The sequence below is a fragment of the Scyliorhinus torazame genome, chromosome 2 (genome assembly GCF_047496885.1).
Source record: "Scyliorhinus torazame isolate Kashiwa2021f chromosome 2, sScyTor2.1, whole genome shotgun sequence".
NCBI lineage: Eukaryota > Metazoa > Chordata > Chondrichthyes > Carcharhiniformes > Scyliorhinidae > Scyliorhinus > Scyliorhinus torazame.
Window position 1 is genome coordinate 398137423 of NC_092708.1, and position 18967 is coordinate 398156389.

The 18967-nt window shown below is 56.2% G+C and overlaps 1 protein-coding gene across 1 annotated transcript in view; it reads right to left on the bottom strand.

Annotated features, from left to right (window-relative positions):
- LOC140407704 (nesprin-2-like) overlaps nucleotides 1-18967 on the bottom strand; it is a 273730-nt gene that overhangs the window by 239944 nt on the left and 14819 nt on the right. The window contains exons 10-15 of the mRNA XM_072495012.1: nucleotides 18462-18616; nucleotides 15122-15269; nucleotides 13922-14016; nucleotides 13583-13817; nucleotides 10140-10334; nucleotides 8486-8611 (exon numbers count right to left, since the gene is read on the bottom strand). Coding sequence (XP_072351113.1) covers nucleotides 8486-8611; nucleotides 10140-10334; nucleotides 13583-13817; nucleotides 13922-14016; nucleotides 15122-15269; nucleotides 18462-18616 — 954 coding nt within the window. The remainder of the gene's footprint in view (nucleotides 1-8485; nucleotides 8612-10139; nucleotides 10335-13582; nucleotides 13818-13921; nucleotides 14017-15121; nucleotides 15270-18461; nucleotides 18617-18967) is intronic.

The following is an 18967-nucleotide window of genomic DNA, read 5'->3' on the forward strand; positions in this document are numbered from 1 at the left end:
CACCCCCACACACACTGACATCACTGCAGCCAGAGCCCAGCTCCACCCCCACACACACTGACATCACTGCAGCCAGAGCCCAGCTCCACCCACACACACACGGACATCACTGCAGCCAGAGCCCAGCTCCACCCCCACACAGACTGACATCACTGCAGCCAGAGCTCAGCTCCACCCCCACACACTGACATCACTGCAGCCAGAGCCCAGCTCCACCCCCACACACACTGACATCACTGCAGCCAGAGACCAGCTCCACCCACACACTGACATCACTGCAGCCAGAGCCCAGCCCCACCCCCACACTGACATCACTGCAGCCAGAGCCCAGCTCCACCCCCACACACACGGACATCACTGCAGCCAGAGCCCAGCTCCACCCCCACACACACTGACATCACTGCAGCCAGAGCCCAGCTCCACCCCCACACACACTGACATCACTGCAGCCAGAGCCCAGCTCCACCCCCACACACTCTGACATCACTGCAGCCAGAGCCCAGCTCCACCCACACACTAACATCACTGCAGCCAGAGCCCAGCTCCACCCCCACACAGACACCACTGCATCCAGAGCCCAGCTCCACCCCCACACTGACATCACTGCAGCCAGAGCCCAGCTCCACCCCCACACACTCTGACATCACTGCAGCCAGAGCCCAGCTCCACCCCCACACTGACATCACTGCAGCCAGAGCCCAGCTCCACCCCCACACACTCTGACATCACTGCAGCCAGAGCCCAGCTCCACCCACACACTGACATCACTGCAGCCAGAGACCAGCTCCACCCCCACACACTGACATCACTGCAGCCAGAGCCCAGCTCCACCCCCACACACACTGACATCACTGCAGCCAGAGCCCAGCTCCACCCCCACATACTGACATCACTGCAGCCAGAGACCAGCTCCACCCACACTCTGACATCACTGCAGCCAGAGCCCAGCTCCACCCCCACACTGACATCACTGCAGCCAGAGACCAGCTCCACCCCCACACTGACATCACTGCAGCCAGAGCCCAGCTCCACCCACACTCTGACATCACTGCAGCCAGAGCCCTGCTCCCCCCACACACACTGACATCACTGCAGCCAGAGCCCAGCTCCACCCCCACACTGACATCACTGCAGCCAGAGCCCAGCTCCATCCCCACACACTGACATCACTGCAGCCAGAGCCCAGCTCCACCCCCACACACTGACATCACTGCAGCCAGAGCCCAACTCCACCCACACACACTGACATCACTGCAGCCAGAGCCCAGCTCCACCCCCACACTGACATCACTGCAGCCAGAGCCCAGCTCCCCCCCCACACTGACATCACTGCAGCCAGAGCCCAGCTCCCCCCCCACACTGACATCACTGCAGCCAGAGCCCAGCTCCACACACACACTGACATCACTGCAGCCAGAGCCCAGCTCCACCCACACACACACTGACATCACTGCAGCCAGAGCCCAGCTCCACCCCCACACTGACATCACTGCAACCAGAGCTCAGCTCCACCCCCACACTGATATCACTGCAGCCAGAGCCCAGCTCCACCCCCACAGTGACATCACTGCAGCCAGAGCCCAGCTCCACCCACACACTGACATCACTGCAGCCAGAGCCCAGCTCCACCCACACACTGACATCACTGCAGCCAGAGCCCAGCTCCACCCACACACTGACATCACTGCAGCCAGAGCCCAGCTCCCCCCACACTCTGACATCACTGCAGCCAGAGCTCAGCTCCACCCCCACACACTGACATCACTGCAGCCAGAACCCAGCTCCACCCCCACACACAGACATCACTGCAGCCAGAGCCCAGCTCCACCCACACACTGACATCACTGCAGCCAGAGCCCAGCTCCACCCCCACACTGACATCACTGCAGCCAGAGACCAGCTCCACCCACACACACACTGACATCACAGCAGCCAGAGCTCAGCTCCACCCCCACACACTGACATCACTGCAGCCAGAGCCCAGCTCCACCCCCACACACTCTGACATCACTGCAGCCAGAGCCCAGCTCCACCCCCACACTGACATCACTGCAGCCAGAGACCAGCTCCACCCACACACTGACATCACTGCAGCCAGAGCCCAGCTCCACCCCCACACACTGACATCACTGCAGCCAGAGCCCAGCTCCCCCCACACACTGACATCACTGCAGCCAGAGCCCAGCTCCCCCCACACTCTGACATCACTGCAGCCAGAGCCCAGCTCCACCCACACACACACTGACATCACTGCAGCCAGAGCCCAGCTCCACCCCCACACACTGACATCACTGCAGCCACAGCCCAGCTCCACCCCCACACACTGACATCACTGCAGCCAGAACACAGCTCCACCCCCACACACAGACATCACTGCAGCCAGAGCCCAGCTCCACCCACACACTGACATCACTGCAGCCAGAGCCCAGCTCCACCCACACACACACTGACATCACTGCAGCCAGAGCCCAGCTCCACCCACACACACACTGACATCACTGCAGCCAGAGCCCAGCTCCACCCCCACACTGACATCACTGCAGCCAGAGCCCAGCTCCACCCCCACACTGACATCACTGCAGCCAGAGACCAGCTCCACCCACCCACACACTGACATCACTGCAGCCAGAGCCCAGCTCCACCCCCACACTGACATCACTGCAGCCAGAGCCCAGCTCCCCCACACTCTGACATCACTGCAGCCAGAGCCCAGCTCCACCCCCACACACTGACATCACTGCAGCCAGAGCCCAGCTCCACCCCCACACACACTGACATCACTGCAGCCAGAGCCCAGCCCCACCACCACACACTGACATCACCGCAGCCAGAGCCCAGCTCCACCCCCACACACACTGACATCACTGCAGCCAGAGCCCAGCTCCACCCCCACACACACTGACATCACTGCAGCCAGAGCCCAGCCCCACCACCACACACTGACATCACCGCAGCCAGAGCCCAGCTCCACCCCCACACACACTGACATCACCGCAGCCAGAGCCCAGCTCCACCCCCACACACACTGACATCACTGCAGCCAGAGACCAGCTCCACCCACACACTGACATCACTGCAGCCAGAGACCAGCTCCACCCACACACTGACATCACTGCAGCCAGAGCCCAGCTCCACCCACACTCTGACATCACTGCAGCCAGAGCCCAGCTCCACCCACACACACTGACATCACTGCAGCCAGAGCCCAGCTCCACCCACACACTGACATCACTACAGCCAGAGACCAGCTCCACCCCCACACACACTGACATCACTGCAGCCAGAGACCAGCTCCACCCACACACACTGACATCACTGCAGCCAGAGCCCAGCTCCACCCCCACACTGACATCACTGCAGCCAGAGACCAGCTCCACCCACACACACTGACATCACTGCAGCCAGAGCCCAGCTCCACCCACACACTGACATCACTGCAGCCAGAGCCCAGCTCCACCCCCACACACACTGACATCACTGCAGCCAGAGACCAGCTCCACCCACACACACTGACATCACTGCAGCCAGAGCCCAGCTCCACCCACACACTCTGACATCACTGCAGCCAGAGCCCTGCTCCCCCCACACACTAACATCACTGCAGCCAGAGCCCAGCTCCACCCACACTCTGACATCACTGCAGCCAGAGCCCAGCTCCACCCCCACACTGACATCACCGCAGCCAGAGCCCAGCTCCACCCCCACACACACTGACATCACTGCAGCCAGAGCCCAGCTCCACCCACACACACTGACATCACTGCAGCCAGAGCCCAGCTCCACCCACACACACTGACATCACTACAGCCAGAGACCAGCTCCACCCCCACACACACTGACATCACTGCAGCCAGAGACCAGCTCCACCCCCACACACACTGACATCACTGCAGCCAGAGCCCAGCTCCACCCCCACACGGACATCACTGCAGCCAGAGCCCTGCTCCCCCCACACACTAACATCACTGCAGCCAGAGCCCAGCTCCACCCACACTCTGACATCACTGCAGCCAGAGCCCAGCTCCACCCCCACACTGACATCACTGCAGCCAGAGCCCAGCTCCACCCCCACACACAGACATCACTGCAGCCAGAGCCCAGCTCCACCCACACACTGACATCACTGCAGCCAGAGCCCAGCTCCACCCCCACACACACTGACATCACTGCAGCCAGAGCCCAGCTCCACCCACACTCTGACATCACTGCAGCCAGAGCCCAGCTCCACCCCCACACTGACATCACTGCAGCCAGAGCCCAGCTCCACCCACACTCTGACATCACTGCAGCCAGAGCCCAGCTCCACCCCCACACACTGACATCACTGCAGCCAGAGCCCAGCTCCACCCACACTCTGACATCACTGCAGCCAGAGCCCAGCTCCCCCCACACACTGACATCACTGCAGCCAGAGCCCAGCTCCACCCCCACACTGACATCACTGCAGCCAGAGCCCAGCTCCACCCCCACACTGACATCACTGCAGCCAGAGCCCAGCCCCCCCCACACACACACTGACATCACTGCAGCCAGAGCCCAGCTCTACCCCCACACTGACATCACTGCAGCCAGAGCCCAGCCCCACCCCCACACACACACTGACATCACTGCAGCCAGAGCCCAGCTCCACCCCCACACTGACATCACTGCAGCCAGAGCCCAGCCCCCCCACACACACACTGACATCACTGCAGCCAGAGCCCAGCTCTACCCACACTCTGACATCACTGCAGCCAGAGCCCAGCCCCACCCCCACACTGACATCACTGCAGCCAGAGCCCAGCTCCACCCACCCACACTCTGACATCACTGCAGCCAGAGCCCTGCTCCCCCCACACACTGACATCACTGCAGCCAGAGCCCAGCTCCGCCCCCACACTGACATCACTGCAGCCAGAGCCCAGCTCCACCCCCACACTGACAACACTGCAGCCAGAGCCCAGCTCCACCCACCCACACTCTGACATCACTGCAGCCAGAGCCCTGCTCCCCCCACACACTGACATCACTGCAGCCAGAGCCCAGCTCCGCCCCCACACTGACATCACTGCAGCCAGAGCCCAGCTCCACCCCCACACTGACATCACTGCAGCCAGAGCCCAGCTCCGCCCCCACACTGACATCACTGCAGCCAGAGCCCAGCTCCACCCCCACACTGACATCACTGCAGCCGGAGCCCAGCTCCACCCCCACACTGACATCACTGCAGCCAGAGCCCAGCTCCACCCACACACACTAACATCACTGCAGCCAGAGCCCAGCTCCCCCCACACACTGACATCACTGCAGCCAGAGCCCAGCTCCACCCCCACACACAGACATCACTGCAGCCAGAGCCCAGCCCCACCCCCACACTGACATCACTGCAGCCAGAGACCAGCTCCACCCACACACTGACATCACTGCAGCAAGAGCCTAGCTCCACCCCCACACTGATATCAATGCAGCCAGAGCCCAGCTCCACCACCACACTGACATCACTGCAGCCAGAGCCCTGCTCCACCCCCACACACACTGACATCACTGCAGCCAGAGCCCAGCTCCACCCCCACACTGACATCACTGCAGCCAGAGCCTAGCTCCACCCACACACTGACATCACTGGAGACAGAGCCCAGCTCCACCCCCACACTGACATCACTGCAGCCAGAGCTCAGCTCCACCCACACACTGACATCACTGCAGCCAGAGCCCAGCCCCACCCCCACACTGACATCACTGCAGCCAGAGCCCAGCTCCACCCCCACACACACGGACATCACTGCAGCCAGAGCCCAGCTCCACCCCCACACTGACATCACTGCAGCCAGAGCCCAGCTCCACCCCCACACACACACAGACATCACTGCAGCCAGAGCCCAGCCCCCCCCCACACACTGACATCACTGCAGCCAGAGCCCAGCTCCACCCCCACACTGACATCACTGCAGCCAGAGCCCAGCTCCACCCCCACACACTCTGAAATCACTGCAGCCAGAGCCCAGCTCCACCCCCACACTGACATCACTGCAGCCAGAGCCCAGCTCCACCCCCACACTGACATCACTGCAGCCAGAGCCCAGCTCCACCCCCACACACACTGACATCACTGCAGCCAGAGCCCAGCTCCACCCCCACACACACTGACATCACTGCAGCCAGAGCCCAGCTCCACCCCCACACTGACATCACTGCAGCCAGAGCCCAGCTCCACCCCCACACTGACATCACTGCAGCCAGAGCCCAGCTCCACCCACACTCTGACATCACTGCAGCCAGAGCCCAGCTCCACCCCCACAGTGACATCACTGCAGCCAGAGCCCAGCTCCACCCACACACTGACATCACTGCAGCCAGAGCCCAGCTCCACCCCCACACACTGACATCACTGCAGCCAGAGCCCAGCTCCACCCACACACTGACATCACTGCAGCCAGAGACCAGCTCCACCCCCACACACACTGACATCACTGCAGCCAGAGCCCAGCTCCACCCCCACACTGACATCACTGCAGCCAGAGACCAGCTCCACCCCCACACACACTGACATCACTGCAGCCAGAGACCAGCTCCACCCACACACTGACATCACTGCAGCCAGAGCCCAGCTCCACCCCCACACTGACATCACTGCAGCCAGAGCCCAGCTCCACCCCCACACTGACATCACTGCAGCCAGAGCCCAGCTCCACCCCCACACTGACATCACTGCAGCCAGAGACCAGCTCCACCCCCACACACACTGACATCACTGCAGCCAGAGACCAGCTCCACCCACACACTGACATCACTGCAGCCAGAGCCCAGCTCCACCCCCACACTGACATCACTGCAGCCAGAGCCCAGCTCCACCCCCACACTGACATCACTGCAGCCAGAGCCCAGCTCCACCCCCACACTGACATCACTGCAGCCAGAGCCCAGCTCCACCCCCACACACACTGACATCACTGCAGCCAGAGCCCAGCTCCACCCCCACACTGACATCACTGCAGCCAGAGCCCAGCTCCACCCCCACACACACTGACATCACTGCAGCCAGAGCCCAGCTCCACCCCCACACACACTGACATCACTGCAGCCAGAGCCCAGCTCCACCCCCACACACACTGACATCACTGCAGCCAGAGCCCAGCTCCACCCCCACACACACTGACATCACTGCAGCCAGAGCCCAGCTCCACCCCCACACACACAGACATCACTGCAGCCAGAGCCCAGCTCCACCCACACACTGACATCACTGCAGCCAGAGCCCAGCTCCACCCCCACACCCACTGACATCACTGCAGCCAGAGCCCAGCTCCACCCCCACACACTGACATCACTGCAGCCAGAGCTCAGCTCCACCCCCACACACACTGACATCACTGCAGCCAGAGCCCAGCTCCACCCCCACACTGACATCACTGCAGCCAGAGCCCAGCTCCACCCCCACACACACTGACATCACTGCAGCCAGAGCCCAGCTCCACCCCCACACTGACATCACTGCAGCCAGAGCCCAGCTCCACCCCCACACACTGACATCACTGCAGCCAGAGCCCAGCTCCACCCACACACTGACATCACTGCAGCCAGAGCCCAGCTCCACCCCCACACCCACTGACATCACTGCAGCCAGAGCCCAGCTCCACCCCCACACTGACATCACTGCAGCCAGAGCCCAGCTCCACCCCCACACACTGACATCACTGCAGCCAGAGCTCAGCTCCACCCCCACACACACTGACATCACTGCAGCCAGAGCCCAGCTCCACCCCCACACTGACATCACTGCAGCCACTTGAGAAGACAAACATTTCTTAAAGTGACATTCCCATCACGATAAAATTAACTGGTTCACTAATGTCCTTCAGGGAAGGAAATCTGCCGTCCTTACCTGGTCGGGCCTACCCGTGATTCCAGACCAACAGCAATGTGAATCATAGAATTTACAATGCATAAAGAGACCATCGCGTCTGCACCTGCCCTTGGAGAGAGCACCCCACTTAAGCCCACACCTTCATCCTATCCCCATATCCCCACCTAACCTTTTTGTACATTAAGGGACAATTTAGCATGGCCCATTCACCTAACCTGTACATCTTTGGACTGTGGGCGGAAACCGGAGCACCCGGAGGAAACCCACGCACACACGGGGAGGACGTGCAGACTCCGCACAGACAGTGACCCAAGCAGGGAATCGAACCTGGGACCTTGGAGCTGTGAAGCAACAGTGCTAACCACTGTGCTACCGTGCCGCCCTCTGAATGTGGTCGACTCTTAACTACCCTCTGAAATGCCAATCGACAATTAGACTTTGCATTCCAGATTTTCACTAAATTTAAATTTTACCATCTGCCGGGGTAGGATTCGAACCTGGGTCCTCATCACCCGAGGACAATAAGTCCACACCACCGTCTCGCCTACAGTAACCTTGCACAGAGCTGAAACAATTCTCCATCCCCGCTGCCTGGCCTGCTGAGCACTTCCACAATGTTCTGTTTGTTTATTGATCTCTTACCTGCAGTTTGTTCTTCTCTCTCTTCAGGTCTTCACTGGACTGGGTCAGCTCCTTCTTCATATCCGCTCCGAATTCTCCAAGTTTGGCGCCCAACTCAGCGACCTCCTGCCCACATCTGTCACACATCTGCCCAGGGCAACACAGAGACACAGGAGAGTGGATGGATGGCAGGGATACAGACTGTCCACAATAAACTGTCCCCAAAGTTACAAAGCCCAGTAGCCATCCATATCTCTCAGGTGGAACTAAAGGACTCAATTCCATGTTGTCCAGGCCAATATTTATCTTTCACCCAATAGGACAAATCATTCTCTGGTCATCGTCACATTGCTGTTTGTCGGTCTTGCTAATCCCAAATTTCCTGCTTAATGGCAGTGATTACACGATAAAAGGGGCTTCACTCACTGGACAGCATTTGGGAAGGACCTGTGGTTATGGGTGGCGCTATATAAATTCTTTCTTCAGTCAGCCTGGGTCAGTTACAGGGCATGAAGTGACTGGGAGTTTTCTCACTCGGAAACGGATGACTACAAGTTAAAGTGAAGGAAATGCGACAGGCTCAAGAGGAGCCGTCCTGTGCAATATCTCATTAAACTCTAGCCTGGACACACTCCATCAACCAACAAACTCTTCACAACCTAACCACTCCAGCTGGGAGGGTAGGTGGGGAGGAGAATGTCTATCTGGGTCTGAATCACCCACTCCTTGGTACTTAAGAGTCGTGGATGTTTACAGCATGGAAACAGGCCCTTCGGCCCAGCTTGGCCATGCCGCCCAGTTTCTATCACTGAGCTAGTCCCACCTGCCCACATTTGGCCCATATCCCTCTATACCCACTCTGCCCATGTAACTGTCTCACTTTGTTAAAGGACAAAATTGTACCCGCCTCTACCACTGCCCCTGGCAGCTCGTTCCAGACACTCACCACCCTCTGTGTGAAGAAATTTCCCCTCTGGTCTTTTTTGTATCTCTCCCCTCTCACCGTAAACCTATGTCCTCTAGTTCTAGACTCCTCTGCCTTTTGGAAAAGATGTTGACCTTATTTATGCTCCTCATTATTTTATAGACGGCTATAAGATCACTAAGCCTCCTACGCTCCAGGAAAAAAAGTCCCAGCCTATCCAGCCTCACCTTATAACTCAGACCATCGAGTCCTGGTAGCATCCTCGTAAATCTCTTCTGCACTCTCTCTAGTTTAACAATATCCTTCCTATAAAGGGTGACCAGCTCTGAACACAGTGTTCCACGAATCCTGATGCAGGATTCCCAGTTTTTGACTTGCTCTTGTAGCTACAGTATTTCCCGTAACAGCCTCCCCGAACAGGCGCCGGAATGTGGCGACTAGGGGCTTTTCACAATAACTTAATTTGAAGCCTACTTGTGACAATAAGCGGTTTTCATTTTCATTTTTTCATATGGCTGGTCCAATTCAGTTTCTGATCAACGGTGACTCCCAGGATGTTCATTGGGAGGATTTAGCGATGGGAATGCCATTGAATGTCAAAGGGACGGTGGTTAGATCCTCTCTTGTTGAAGATGGTCATTGCCTCGCAACTGCTGTATTCAATACTGTTTGGAATTCTGTTGCCTTGATGATGGAGGTCTGCAGGGGTCAGTCTGTGGGTGTGAGTGGGGAGGGGGGTATGGAGTGTACCTTCTCGATGTTGGTCAGTTGCATTATCTTGGCCTTCAGCTGGAGGTTGGTGGACTCCCAGGCCTCCTGCAGCTGGGAGAGTTGGCCCTCGAGCGATGTTTTTGTTGTGGAGTCAGCCGCTGACAGGAGCTCTCTCCCCAGCTCCAGTGTCCGTACATAGCGGGGCTCATGGTATTGGAGATTACCCTCTCGGTGCTTGGAGACAAACAGAATCATTAAAAGGTTCTCACACAAACTGATTAACATTTCCCCAAACATCAACATTCTTCAGATGGATATGCGGAATGATACAGCAGAGAAAGAGACCATGTGGCCCAGTGTGCTCCTGCTAGCTCCTCAAAATAGATACCAATAAATCCCACTCGCTCTACTCTTTCGGAGGAACTCTGAAATTTCTCCTGGTCAAGTATTTCTCCAATTCTCTTTTGGAAATTATTAAATCTGCTTCCACTTTCAGGCAGCACCTTCCAAGTCAAACTCACTATGTAAATTCTCTTTCCCCCCCTGAAGGAGGCCAGCTATTTCTGATAGGTAAAAGGATTATTGATTTAGCCATTTTGATGTAAATATTAAAGCCCATGTCAAAATTCATTTTTTAAATTAATTTCATAATAACTGCAAACACAACCTCAGATTACAAAGCATACAGCTTGCAATAATCAAAGCATGGATTTGAAACATTTGAAATGTTTGCAGCCTAACTAGAAGCAAACAAAACAATTCAATGAAGGTCAAAAAGTGCACCATAAGTTAACATGAATCTACCATTGTTCAAAATGTGAATATGTATAGCAGTCAGCAGAAACCAGATCTGATTAAACGTGTAAGTCACATTCCAACACACAGCAAACACCCAATGATGCAACATATTCACAGCTATGTTGCACATTGATGACTGACAACTAACCATCCAATCAAATGCATTTGAGACTCATCCAAGCCAATCAACACATTACAGGGGTACGAATTGATAGAGTCAAACTGATAACATTTCCCTTAAAGATAGAGGTCCGGGCAGCCATTTTCATTCCGGGATCACTCCATACTATTTATCTAACTACTCGCTATCCGTATTTTCATATTTCTACTCTAACTTTAAAGTCTGCGCAAGCTGTTTTGCTTTGAGCAAGAAACTATTACTGTATTTTTGAAAGATCAATTTCTTTGTAAGCCACTAATTTTTAAAAAATAAATTTAGAGTACTGCGCCACCGTGCTGCCCTCACTAAGTTAATTCTATCTCTTAAAGCCTTCTGCAGGGGCTTTCTTGAGAACATTTGATTTGTAACCACAAGATTTCAGACTCTCAATTATAATCAATAGACGCAATAAAAGATTTAATTTCGCACCGGAGACGTGTCGCTTAAATTTCAGCTGAGTTAAAGTGTATACGAGACTCCACTTAACTGCATGGTAGATTTCAACAATCCCACTCACTTCTGGTTCTGATGCCAATTACCTTCAACCTGGGTCTTCTCATTGCTGAGCTTCTGCCACTGAAACAGTTCCTCCCCGTCTGCCCCACCGTCTCCCCCCCGTCTACCCCCCCGTCTGCCCCACCGTCTCCCCCCCGTCTACCCCCCCGTCTGCCCCCCCGTCTGCCCCACCGTCTCCCCCCCGTCTACCCCCCCGTCTGCCCCCCCGTCTACCCCCCCGTCTACCCCCCCGTCTACCCCCCCGTCTGCCCCCCCGTCTACCCCCCCGTCTGCCCCACCGTCTCCCCCCCGTCTACCCCCCCGTCTACCCCCCCGTCTACCCCCCCGTCTGCCCCACCGTCTCCCCCCCGTCTACCCCCCCGTCTGCCCCACCGTCTCCCCCCCGTCTACCCCCCCGTCTACCCCCCCGTCTGCCCCACCGTCTCCCCCCCGTCTACCCCCCCGTCTACCCCCCCGTCTGCCCCCCCGTCTACCCCCCCGTCTGCCCCCCCGTCTACCCCCCCGTCTCAATCAGCTGGCTGTGTTCGGCCAGCAGCCGGCCACATTTCACCAGCACTGACTTTGAGGCAAAGTGTAGAAAGAAACGTACAGCACAGGAACAGGCCCTTCGGCCCTCCAAGCCCGTGCCAACCATGCTGCCCGACTAAACTACAATCTTCTACACTTCCTGGCTCCGTATCCCTCTATTCCCATCCTATTCATGCATTTGTCAAGATGCCCCTTAAATGTCCCTATCGTCCCTGCTTCAGAAGGATATTACTTCTGAAGGACCGCTTCAGTATCTGAGGAGTCGCGAATGGTGTTGAACATTGTGCAGCCAGCTGCGAACATCCCCACTTCTGACCTTCTGATGGAAGGGGGGTCATTGATGAAGCGGCTCCTGCAGCGATGTCCTGGGACATCACTGATGACTGACCCTCAGCAGCCACAACTATCTTTCTTTGTGCCAGGTATGACTCTAACCAGAGGCGGCATGCAGCGCAGTGGTTAGCACTGGGACGGCGGCGCCGAGGACCCGGGTTCGATCCCGGCCCTGGGTCACTGTCCGTGTGGAGTTTGCACATTCTCCCCGTGTCTGCGTGGGTTTCGCCCCACAACCCAAAGATGTGCAGGGTCGGTGGATTGGCCACGCTAAATTGCCCCTTAATTGGAAAAAGAAAAATAATTGGCTACTCTAAATTTTAAAGGTACGACTCTAACCAGCGGAGAGTTTTCCCCCTGATTCCCGTTGACTCCAGTGTAGCTCGGGCTCCGTGATGCCGCACTCGGTCAAACACTGCCTTGATGTCGAGGGCAGTCACTCTCACCTCACCTCCTCATTCAGCTCTTTTGTCCATGTTTGAATCAAGGCTGGAATGAGGTCAGGAGCTGAGTGACCCTGGCAGAACCCAAACTGAGCATCCGTGAGCAGGTTATTGCTGAGTAAGTGCCGCTTGATAGCACTGTTGATGACTCCTTCCATCACTTTGCTGATGATGGAGAGTAGATGATAGGGCAGTAATTGGCTGGGTTGGATTTGTCCTGTTTCTTGTGTACAGGACACACCTGGGCAATTCTCCACATTGCCGGGTAGCTGTAGCTGTACTGGAACAGCTTGGCTAGGGGTGCGGCAGGTTCTGGAGCACAAGTCTTCAGTACTATTGCCGGGATATTGTCAGGGCCCATAGTGGTTGCAGTATCCAGGGCCTTCAGCCATTTCTTGATATCACGGGGAGTGAATCGTGTTGGCTGAAGACTGAATCTGTGATGCTGGGGACCTCCGGAGGAGACCGAGATGGACCATCCACTCGGCACTTCTGGCTGAAGATTGTTGCGAATGCCTCAGCCTTGTCTTTTGCACAGATGTGCTGGGCTCCTCCATCATTGAGGATGGGGATATTAGTGGAGCCTCCTCCTCCAGTGAGTTATTTAATTGTCCACCACCACGCACAGCAGCATATCCCCACCAAGGAACATGTCTATTTGCATTTTTATATTTCCCCTCAAACATGTCAATTGAGCCACTTACCTTCAGATCCTCAGCCAGCTCCCAGAGCTGCTGCAGATCGTAACAGCTCCGCTGGGCCGTGTTCTGCAGCTGGTGTGATGTGTCGGTGAGCAGTTTCTGCAGTTTGGCTCTGGAGTCCCTATAGCAGTGCCACTGGTTGGCAAGGGTACAGATGTAGTCTTGGCGTTGGTGCACCTTCCGGACCAGTCTATGCCAACGCTCCCTCAACTCGGAGAGTTTCAGGATGAAAGTGCTCCTGGGGGAAAAGGACATCATTATAAAGGAAAACTTTTCCGAGTTTCCCGGATCCCATTTCCACTCCATCACGGGACCATTCCCCCCACACAGACAATGCCTCACCTCTCCTGGTCGTCACCCCTCGGGATCCGGTTCCGTGCCCCCTGAACAACCGAATCCAAGATCTGATGCGCGATGGGAACCTCTGCCTGGAAAATCTGCAGCAGGAGCAGAGATAACGTTAACAGTCAGGATCGCCCCGCTCGGAGCCCTCCTGCAATGTCTCCACCTGCCTCCCCACCCCCATCCCACAAACCCCCCCCCACCCCCAGCTCACCCCCCCCACCCCCAGCTCACCCCCCCCACCCCCAGCTCACCCCCCCACCCCACAACCCCCCACCCCAGCTCACAACCCCCCCACCCCCAGCTCACAATCCTCCCCAGCTCACCCCCCCATCCCCAGCTCACCCCCCCACCCTCAGTTCACCCCCCCACCCCCAGCTCACAACCCCCCCCACCCCCAGCTGACCCCCCCCCCATCCCCAGCTCACCCCCCCCCCCATCCCCAGCTCACACCCCCCCCCCCCCATCCCCAGCTCACACCCCCCCCCCCCCCCCCCCCCCGCCCCCAGCCAGGTCCCTCCAGCGCTGCAATAGACAAACCAGACAGAGCCGTCTGCTGAAGTAGTTCAGACAGCATCCGCAGAGAGACAGATTTGCATTTCTATAGCACCTTTATAAACCTCAGGACGTCCCAAAGCATTCTACAGCCAATGAAGTACTTTTGGAGTCATAGAATCCCTACAGAGGCCATTCAGCCCATTTAGTCCGCAGCAGCCCCCTGAATGAGCACCCAACCGTGTCCACCCCACCCTCTCCCCATAACCTAACCTACACATCCCTGGACTGTGGGAGGAAACCGGAGCACCCGGAGGAAACCCACGCACACACGGGGAGAACGTGCAGACTCCGCACAGACAGTGACCCAAGCCGGGAATCGAACCTGGGACCCTGACACTGAGGCAGCAGTGCTAACCATTGTGCTACCGAGCCGCCCACCGTTATAACGTAGGAACCACAGCAGCCACGAAGCTGCTCCTTTAAAGCACAAACACATCTACCCTGCGACAGGGGTGCAGCGGGCTCAGGCAGGTGGGAGGGAGGGAGGGAGACGGAGGAGTCGGGCTAACAGTCCCGGGCCAGTAACCCAGAGGCCCAGGTTAATGGTCGGGATGATGGGCGTAACTCCCCCGGAGGCAGCTGGTGGGATGGGAATTTGGTGAATAGATTGTGTGTGGGTGAGGGTGGGGGTGCTGAACTCACCTCGTGAGTTTCCCGTTGTTCTTCCAGCCCTTCGTAGCTGCTGGCAATATCAACCGCCAGCATCGCCTCCATCTTCTCCAGAAACCGGCGCCATTGCTGGCACTGCTGACCAAAGCTCCCCTCTTGCAGCGTAGCTGCCTGCAGGTTACTGGAGACACAAAGAACAACGTTTATCCACAAGAAACAACCACCAGTTTCAGCCGAGCAAACTTTATGGTTTAACTACAACTGCATTGTAGTGAAGACTTCTCAACACACGCCCTCCAGGAGGCTCATCAAAGCAAAGTGTCACACCGAGTCACAGAACAAGATATTCGGAAATGGTGAGTGGGGTTTGGAGCAGAAATAAAGTGAAACTGGGGAGGATTTAGGAGGGAATTCCGGAGGGAATTCCTGAGCGTGGCCTCAGGCAGCTGAATGCTGGGCCACAATGGGGAGCAACTCAGATCAGGAACACTGGAGAGGCCGGAATCAGGGAAGCATAGAGATCTCGGAGGGAGGGAGGCTGAGGGAGATTACAGAGATAGGGAGGGGGTGAGGGGAGATTACAGAGTTGGGAGGGGGTGAGGGGGGATTACAGAGATAGGGAGGGGGTGAGGGGAGATTACAGAGATAGGGAGGGGGTGAGGGGGGATTACAGAGATAGGGAAGGGGTGAGGGGAGATTACAGAGATAGGGAGGGGGTGAGGGGGGATTACAGAGATAGGGAGGGGGTGAGGGGAGATTACAGAGATAGGGAGGGGGTGAGGGGGGATTACAGAGATAGGGAGGGGGTGAGGGGAGATTACAGAGATAGGGAGGGGGTGAGGGGAGATTACAGAGATAGGGAGGGGGTGAGGGGAGATTACAGAGATAGGGAGGGGGTGAGGCTGGAGGAGATTACAGAGATAGGGAGGGGGTTGGAGGAGATTACAGAGATAGGGAGGGGGTGAGGCTGGAGGAGATTACAGAGATAGGGAGGGGGTGAGGCTGAGGGAGATTACAGAGGTAGGGAGGGGGTGAGGGGAGATTACAGAGATAGGGAGGGAGTGAGGGGAGATTACAGGGATAGGGAGGGGGTGAGGGGAGATTACAGAGATAGGGAGGGGTGAGGGGAGATTACAGAGATAGGGAGGGGGTGAGGGGAGATTACAGAGATAGGGAGGGGGTGAGGGGAGATTACAGAGATAGGGAGGGGGTGAGGGGAGATTACAGAGATAGGGAGGGCGTGAGGCTGAGGGTGATTACAGAGATAGGGAGGGAGTGAGGATGAGGGAGATTACAGAGATGGGGAGGGAGGGTGAGGGAGATTACAGAGATAGGGAGGGAGGGAAGCTGGAGGAGATTACAGAGATAGAGAGGGAGTGAGGGGAGATTACAGAGATAGGGAGGGGGTGAGGGGAGATTACAGAGATAGGGAGGGGGTGAGGGGAGATTACAGAGATAGGGAGGGGGCGAGGCTGGGGGAGATTGCAGAGATAGGGAGGGAGGGAAGCTGGTGGAGATTACAGAGATAGGGAGGGGGTGAGGGGAGATTACAGAGATAGGGAGGGGGTGAGGGGAGATTACAGAGATAGGGAGGGGGTGAGGCTGAGGGTGATTACAGAGATAGGGAGGGGGTGAGGATGAGGGAGATTACAGAGATAGGGAGGGAGGGTGAGGGAGATTACAGAGATAGGGAGGGAGGGAAGCTGGAGGAGATTACAGAGATAGGGAGGGAGTGAGGCTGGAGATTACAGAGATAGCGAGGGAGTGAGGCTGAGGGAGATTACAGAGATAGGGAGGGAGTGAGGGGAGATTACAGAGATAGGGAGGGGGTGAGGCTGGAGGAGAATGACTCAGAACTTGAGTTTGGTCGATGTTTGTTGGGTATTAATGGTGGGTGCCCAGATCAGCCATGTCATAGAATTACTTTCAGTCAATCCTGGTAGTGGGACTGCAGGCAGTGTCAAATCTCCAGGTAATATCTAATTAAATACAGACATCGGTGTAGGTATATCACAGCCATTTGTGGAATTCACACCTCTCATTGTTTAAGGATGGACCAACATCTAAAGACCATGGAGTTTCCAGGCAGCCAGTCTCCATGTTTCATACTGGACACAAGGGAAAATCAAATCTCAATGGCCACTATCAACGTTCCAATCTATCACAATGGCATTTTCCATCCAAATTAGACTGTACAGACCTCAGAATTTGGGGACTACACCCTTATTACCCCAGGAACCAGTAGATACATCAGCCTGAGGACCAGACTGACTTGAGTTGTGAGTCATCATGCAGGCAAAACACTTAACCTGTTCCAGTTTATAAGTTCATTTGAGAACCAACCTCCTAGATATTCAACTGCAAGAAACCTCACAACCTGCTGTGAGCCCTTCGCTTTACATGGCCCTCAGTTTAACTTTAAATCATCAAACTCTTTCAAGAAACCACAGGCCTGCCACTGTAAATTGCAAGTCAGAGACTGAATTAACTGTAATCTGTAAAAGCGCACTATCTTTAACTGTATCTAATCTTTATGGGTATATGCGCGTTGGTGAGACTGAGTGTATGATATTCTCGAAGTGTGCGAGAATAAATAACCTTTTTTATTTTGAAAACTTGCTGCTGAATTATTTAATTGGAATTCACACTCCGAGTGTGAGACAAGACACTTCTTTCAGGATAGGATTTACTGATTACAGGGAGTGAGACAGCAAATGTATTCTGCCCATGACAATAGTTATAGGTGAAAGTGACTAAACAGATTTACAGTAAGTCATGATCTGACTTTGGGCAGCACGGTAGCACAGTGGTTAGCACTGTGGCTTCACAGCGCCAGGGTCCCAGGTTCGATTCCCCGCTGGGTCACTGTCTGTGCGGAGTCTGCACATCCTCCCCGTGTCTGCGTGGGTTTCCTCCGGATGCTCCGGTTTCCTCCCATGGTCCAAAGATGTGCAGGTTAGGTGGATTGGCTGTGATAAATTGCCCTTAGTGTCCAAAAATGTTCGGAGGGGTTATTGGGTTATGGGGATAGGGTGGAAGTGAGGGCTTAAGTGGGTCGGTGCAGACTCGATGGGCCGAATGGCCTCCTTCTGCACTCTATGTTCTATGTTCTCTGACTGATTGGTGGAACAGACTAGAGGCTGTTGGCTTCTTCCTACTTTTATATTGCCTCATTGCAAACCGTCCCTGCTCCACCTTTGGGAGGGGTGGTTGGGCGTCCCTCACCCAGAGACCCTGTCACTTGGACCAGCCGCCCTCCTTTGATTCTCCGAAGCAACTCTTGGAAGTGAATCCTTTCTCCCCCCCAGGTTCTGCTCTGGTGGATCTGAGCTGCAGGAGACAGTGGGGCAGGAGCCGGCTGTGTTCACAGTACCTGCATTGGTCCCGCGCTGTCGCTCGGGCCTGTTCCCACCGCTGGTGCAGAGCCTGAACCCTCCTGTAGTCCAGGTCGCTGAGTGGCAGCTGGGAGCTGAGGTGTTTCAAAGCCTCCAGGCGCAGCGAGTTGCTGCTGAACCTCAGCAGGTGGCCCTGTAACAAAGACACAGTGGCAGAGAAACGGGCTGTAGCTGACGGGGGTGGAGGGAGGGTGGAGGTTACTGCAGCCACTCTGGGAGGGAGCTTCTCACTCATTCAGCATCAGTGGCTGAGAGTCAGGAGCCGGGTCAAATGCGAGACCCAAGATTGCCATCGATCTGCTTCAGCCTGAGAGCGAGGACAGCGAGGGATGGAGTTGGTAATTAGGAAGTGGAGTTTGGAGTGGGGACCAGGGACGATGGCTTCGGACTTTCCTGTGTTTCATTGGCTGAGTTTCTCCTCGAGCTCTGGATGTTGGATCGGCAGTTTGATCATTTAACAGCAAGTTGAGGAATGGGGAGAGGC